General features: G+C 42.9%; 1 protein-coding gene across 1 annotated transcript in view; it reads left to right on the plus strand.

Moving 5' to 3' along the window:
- The first annotated feature begins 1530 nt into the window (after positions 1 to 1530).
- ntng2b (netrin g2b) overlaps positions 1531 to 6488 on the plus strand; it is a 40908-nt gene continuing 35950 nt past the window's right edge. The window contains exon 1 of the mRNA XM_030767923.1: positions 1531 to 1752. Within this exon, the coding sequence (XP_030623783.1) occupies positions 1531 to 1752 (222 nt within the window). The remainder of the gene's footprint in view (positions 1753 to 6488) is intronic.

The raw sequence follows: 6488 nt of genomic DNA on the forward strand, positions 1-6488 counted from the left end.
TTCTCTACGACAGTGAATGTAATAAATCTAAGCATAAGTACATTTACTTAAAGGTTCATCCTCAAAATAAAACAAAACAACCCCCTCCCCCCCTCCTCTAAACTTAAGCGCAAATTGTTTTAAAGTTCTTCTTCTGGAAAATCAGTATTCGAAAACTAAACTCGAACAACAGTTATTTAAGTGGAAGAAAGTATCTCTACAATTTCGGGACGCTTGCTCGAGCATGCCTTTTCAGCAGAAAGAGACACCCATGACTGCTGCAAAATCATAACTGACTGCTCTGACCTTCTTCAGATCAATGCGCGGCTGCCTCGATATAAGAAAAATAAGTTCCTGTTTAGAGAAGCCAAGTTTAGAGCTACTTTATTCGTTTGGATTCATATATTCTAAAATGTTTACATTAATCATTGTCCGACTAATGACACCATGTTTTTTATTTTATTTCAAGTGGTCGCTTTGTGAAAGTGTTGTAGTCGTCCGCAGAGGTGAAAGCTTTGTCTGTTAGTAGTGAGAAATTAAAAAGAAAGGCGTACCGACGTCATATTATGAATAACGTGATTCCAAATAATCGAAAGCACAAACAGCATTGAATGATCTCTTACACTAAGAATATATGTTCATTGTGGTTTGGCATCACGTTCGGAAAAAAAGCTTCATTCAGAAGAGCTTAGGTGAAAAAGTCCACGGTTCACTACACGCGAATTGTAAACCGAGCCGAGGACTCCAGAATTCTTCTACAGGTTTTCACAGATGGGCCGTTGGTGTGCAGTGTTGTCATTTCTGATTGTGTGTATGTCCGTTTGTGTGTGTGTGTGTGTGTGTGTCCAGAACAGGGCATGTCCCCTCAGTCCAATCACATTAGAGGCATGTGCCCTCAGCATCTGTTTAGGAACAGACTAATTAGAATGCTAGCTTAGGAGCTTTCTAAGAATAAGAATAGAATAGGATTAGTGACCTTGAGGGCAGTATTCGTGTTTCACAGAGAAAATGAATGATAGAGATTGTGTTGATCAATGTTACAGAATAACCTAAACATCCTCCCTTCCTGTGATTTTCAGAGCCATGGACAGAATCAGCTGAAAGCAGGAGAGAAAGAAACAGCGCTCTCACAGAGACACATACACCCATCTCTGCAGTGCAGCCTGTCTCCCCCAAGCTTCAACAACCACAATGGAGAAAAACTCTAGGAAACACATGTGCAACTTCTGCCAAACCTTCCAAGACATCATCCAAAGGAACCTAATTCAAGGCCTGATTCAAAATGCTCTCTGATGAAGAATTTATTGACCCACACCTAATCCTATTTTCAAGAGCAAAATACGCTAAGCCTGATTCTGCCCTTTATTCGATGTCAAAGACTTTGGCCGTCATCGTAAGGTTACATTCACGGCCCATCATGGAAGTTTGTGTTTGACTGTCGGGTGTGGTCCATGTTAATTAACCTCGCTACTGAATCAACGGTGGCCTTTCCTCTCTGCTCAGACCACCCCTTCTCCCTCCTCCCCCTCCCTGCTTGTTCACAAGGCTGCAATGTGGCCAGAGGGGGCGCTGTTGCTCCTGACGTTGGTGCAGTTGGTGCCAACGCGTGGACAGTATGATATGTGTAAGTCCTTGGTGAGTACAGATGAGGGTGCAGTATGGGAACACTATGCGTGCCAACCCAAATCCAGTTCAATGAAGGAATATATGAGAATCCGTGTGGACCCGCCCGGAATCACCTGTGGAAATCCTCCAGAAAGGTTCTGCACACTGGTGAGTTTACTGAACATACCACTGAACCTGAACACTAAACTGCTTTAATGGACCCAAAATTGCACAACCTGTAGCACACTGAAAGCACACATTTAGTTACACATCCCAAGCACCACATTGTACAGCCTCTAACATACTGAATACATGCCAAAAATGATACAGACTCCAACACAGTGAATACATGGCAAAAATGATACCACCTGTGAACCACTCAACATGATCCATTTCTAACCAGGTTCAGCTGACTCGAATCAAGCTAACTTTGATCAACTAACATGCCACATTAAAAATATCAAGGTCTGTTGAGGTTTTGGTGGAGACTGGCATCGCTGAGCTCTCTAATCATACCACCGCGCTTCTATGTGCAGTCATGAGGGTGTTTGTGTGAAATGGGCAAGTAATTAATTAACAGGTCAGTTGGTGGTTTGTGCATGGGAAGTTGTCCCTGAAACAGCATTAATTTGAGCAGGATGTGTGTGTCCATGACTCAGGGTCAAAACTAACCTGGCTGAGGTCAGCAGAATTCTCAGACACTCTGTGTGTGTGTGTGTGTGTGTGCGTGTGTGTGCGTGCTAATGTGTGTGTGTGTGTGTACGTATGTGTTTTTGTGCGTGTGCGCGTATGCGTGTGTGTGTGTGTGTGTGTGTGTGCGTGTGTGTGCGTGCTAATGTGTGTGTGTGTGTGTACGTATGTGTTTTTGTGCGTGTGCGCGTATGCGTGTGTGTGTGTGTGTGTGTGCGTGCGCACATGTGTGTGTGTGGCTGAAGTGCCAAAGTGTTGTTTACTTCCCACAGTGTATTGGCAAGGCTAGGGATGGGGAGGAGAACAGGGGTGCCCGGAGTAATTTTAAATTTTGCTCTGCAAACGAATGACAAGGAGAGAGAGGGTTCTTCTCAAGGGCAGAAAGGATTCCAGAGCAGGGGCTAGAAAGACAGAAAGAGAGCTAGGTGGAATAATGGAGGGATAAAAGACCAGAACTCATTTACGTACAGTTGTTCTGCTAAAGTTTGCCAACCCTGTACTCTAATGAAAAGCTGGTTTCTACATGGAAAATGTGTGTGCATGGTGTGTGTACATGCACATGTTCTCCACTCTGTAAACAACATGTTAAGAGCAAAACCAACCTCTGATCCAGGCTTCTGTGGATTCCTGGATCAAAACTGGCAGTCTTGCTGTACACTGTAAATCTGAATATCCACATTTTTTTACATATGAAAAATATGAAAGTTTCAAAAATCAAATGACCTTGTCAGTAAAACTAAACTGGTGAAACTTAACATACATTTTACAAAGCTAGGTGGTAGTGAAATTCAGCTACATCCAAAAGACAGATTTATTTATTTTCATGCAGAACACTGTTTATTCAAAATAATTGCTAGGCCAAGACAGTACTTATACTGTTCTTCTGAGTGTGGATGTGTGTGCAGGTTAACTGCTCATTGTCAGTAAATGAGGTAAGAATCATATCCTGGGTGAGTGTGCATATGAGAGTGAAAAAGACTCTTTCCTGTGATGAAGTTTGTAAGCTTATTGTAATGGAGCTGGAATGGAAGAGGAGAGCAATTTTATCCCTGACAGAGGAAGAGGCAGGTCACATGGTCAAGCAGAGGGAAGCAGAGAGAGAGAGAGAGAGAGAGAGAGAGCTTAAACAAATAGTGGTCCCAGGGGAAAAGTGGTAATACAACTCTGATTGCAGAATATCAAATTATCTAGACAAAGCAATGGCACACAGGCGCATGTGCGCACAAAGGCACGAACACACACACTAATGCGCACACAGTCACAGACGCACTCTCACAGCTATTTTGTGTCTTACAAATAGGGCTCTTCGATTTAAGGGGTTGCATTGTCAAGCTTTAATGGTATGACTCTGCAGATGGCTTAATGAAACACACACACATTCAGACACAATGCTGGAAACTCAATAGGAGTAGCAGTGGCTGAAAATGGAGCCTTCTTTCTGATACTTAATGGTTAATGATCTGTATTGCAGAGTCACAAGAGCTGATACAGAGAAGGGTCTCTCTCTCTCTCTCTCTCTCTCTCTCTCTTTCTCACTCTCTCTCTCTTTCTTTCTCTCCCTCTCTCTCTCTCTCACTCTCACACACACAAACACACACAAACACACACACACTCATTTGAATTTTGACAGAGATACTATTACCTTTAAGCTTACTGTAACATACTGTCACACATATATCCTTTCTTTTGTTCTCACACACATACATCCATATTGACTTGGGCTCAGTAATGGAGTGGCTTCTAAAATGTTCTTTGGGTCTTTCCTGTGTTCTTAAATATTGATGGAGTCCTTAATGGACCTGTACACGGACGTCCACAGTGGTGCCTGAGTCTACAGAAGCATTTCTGAGCAGGATCTGGACAGACCACCAGTGCAAAGTCAGCACTTTATGTCCTGTCCCAGACAACACCTTACTCAGAGAGGGGGATGGGGTGGAGAGGGGTGGGGTGGGTGGTGGAGAGAGAGAGGGAAAGATATAGGAAAAGAGTTGAGTTTTGACCGGACTAATCCAGTACTGTGTCAAACTCAGAACTCTTTAAAGGTTTAAAGGCGTCTTCATAAATTCAACAAAGAGTGTCTCTGAAACATGAACAGTAATAGTTGTAATATAAAATACATGAGTCATTCATGGAATAGGTCATGCTGGTGAAACTCTGTTTTTGTGTGTGCCTGAGTGTGTGTGTGCGTGTGTGTTTTTCTGGTGTTATCTTTCTGCTTAGCTAAGCTGTGATCTCTTTCCATCATTAAGTGACTCCCTCTGCACCTTTCACTGAAACACACACAGGAAATATATACACACACATACACTCACACAAACGCTTCAGCTTTTGACGTTCCAGTATACACCTCAGCAATTATACTCAAACATATGTATAAACATGAGGATATGTATTTGAGTGCGAGTGTGTGTGTTTCAGCATGAAAAAAAATCATCCAAAAACAATATATTGTGCTCTGTAGTTGCTTTGCTGGTATTAGAAAAGATAAAAAAAAAGAAAAAAGAACAGAGCTAAAAATAGCTGGGGGTGGGGTGAAGGGGGGGGGGGGCAGAGGAAGAGAAGCAAACAGAGCAATAGTGTAAGAGGAGAGGATAGGTGAAGAGAGGAGAGGAGGAGAGGAGGAAACAAGTCTAGTTGGGGATGAGGGATGGCGGGTGGTATTGTGGATTATAGTGGATCAGCAGTGGATGAAAGACTCTGTTTTTTTCCTCACTACTGCCGTTACAGCGCTGAGCTGTCTCAATCACACACACACACACACACACACATAAAGTCAAAATATTAAAATGGCTAAGTGAATTCCATGCATGTTGAAGCAAATCTCCACTTATCTTCCATTATCATTTTCATACTGTCAGACAAGTCTGTAGATGGAGGTCTGAAGCTAACTTTATAAGGGCTATATGAGGCCACTGGATCCTAATCTGAGTGAGCTCTCCATGCTCAACCCATTAAGCCAGTCATGTCATAATGCCTTGACCTGACACTTAAGACACAGAGGTCATGACTACAATCAGTGTTTAAAAGTAGTGAACTATAGAATTTGTTGTCTATGTTTTCCCATCCTTTTTTTGTTTTCCTTGTAAACATCACAGCTGGTTGGTAAAATAGCATGACCTGGCCATATCATTCTGTACATGTAAGGCGTGAGTGCACCGTAAACGGTATATGCCAGGTTACAATCTGAAGTACAATCTGATGCTTCTGTGCAGATTAATTTGTCTGAAATTTATTCAAGATTCAAGATTGAAGAGATTTATGTGTCACATGCATAATTGTACATGTACAACAGCAGTGAAATGACATTGCAACAATTCCAACAACTGTGCAAATAGCAAATGTAAGCTATATATCAGTATAAAAATGAAATAAAGACAAAAAATACAAAGCTAGATACAGGGAAAAGTAACAGAGTATCAATATAATAATAATAATAATAATATAAGCTATATACAGGGAAATAAACAATTTGAAAGTGCATAAACAGTTTGCATTGTAAAGGTGCTGCAAAAAGATGCAGTGTGCAGAATAGGTGCAGGATGTGTGTCATGTAGGTTTAGAAGTGTTTATGGTTTGTATGGCCTGAGGAAAGAGGCTCCTTCTCAGTCTCTCAGTCTTGGCCATGATGGAGCGGAGGCGCTTGCCAGAGGGTAGCCACTGAAACCGTTTGTGGTTGGGGTGGTGAATGTCCTTAATGTTGTTGTTTACCCTGGACGTGCACCGCCTGGTGTAGATGTCCTGGAGGCAGGGCAGTACTGTCCTGGTGATGCACTCAGTGCGCCACATCACTCTGTGAAGAGTTTTCCTATCCACAGAGCAGCAATTGCCGTACCAGGCGGTGATGCTCCCAGAGAGTACAGACTCTATTGTGGCGATGTAGAAGGGTTCTGCGGCGCTGTGGAGATCTTGAATTTCCTCAGCCATCTGAGGTGATACTGTAGTCCATGTCAGGTCCTCAGAGATGTGAACCCCAAGGTACCTGTAGCTGCTCACTTTCTCCACCGGGGTCCCGTAGATCCTGAGTGGTGTGTAGTGGATCCTCTGCTTTTCCCTCGTGAAGTCTACTACCATCTCCTTGGTCTTGGAGACATTCAGGTCCAAGTTTTCGTCCTTAGGCCAGGATGACAGCACCTCCACCTCATAGGCTGTCTCATTGTTGTTGGAGATCAGGCCTACCACCACTGTGTCATCCACAAATTTCACAATGATGTTGG

This window comes from Chanos chanos, chromosome 3 (assembly GCF_902362185.1).
Source record: "Chanos chanos chromosome 3, fChaCha1.1, whole genome shotgun sequence".
NCBI lineage: Eukaryota > Metazoa > Chordata > Actinopteri > Gonorynchiformes > Chanidae > Chanos > Chanos chanos.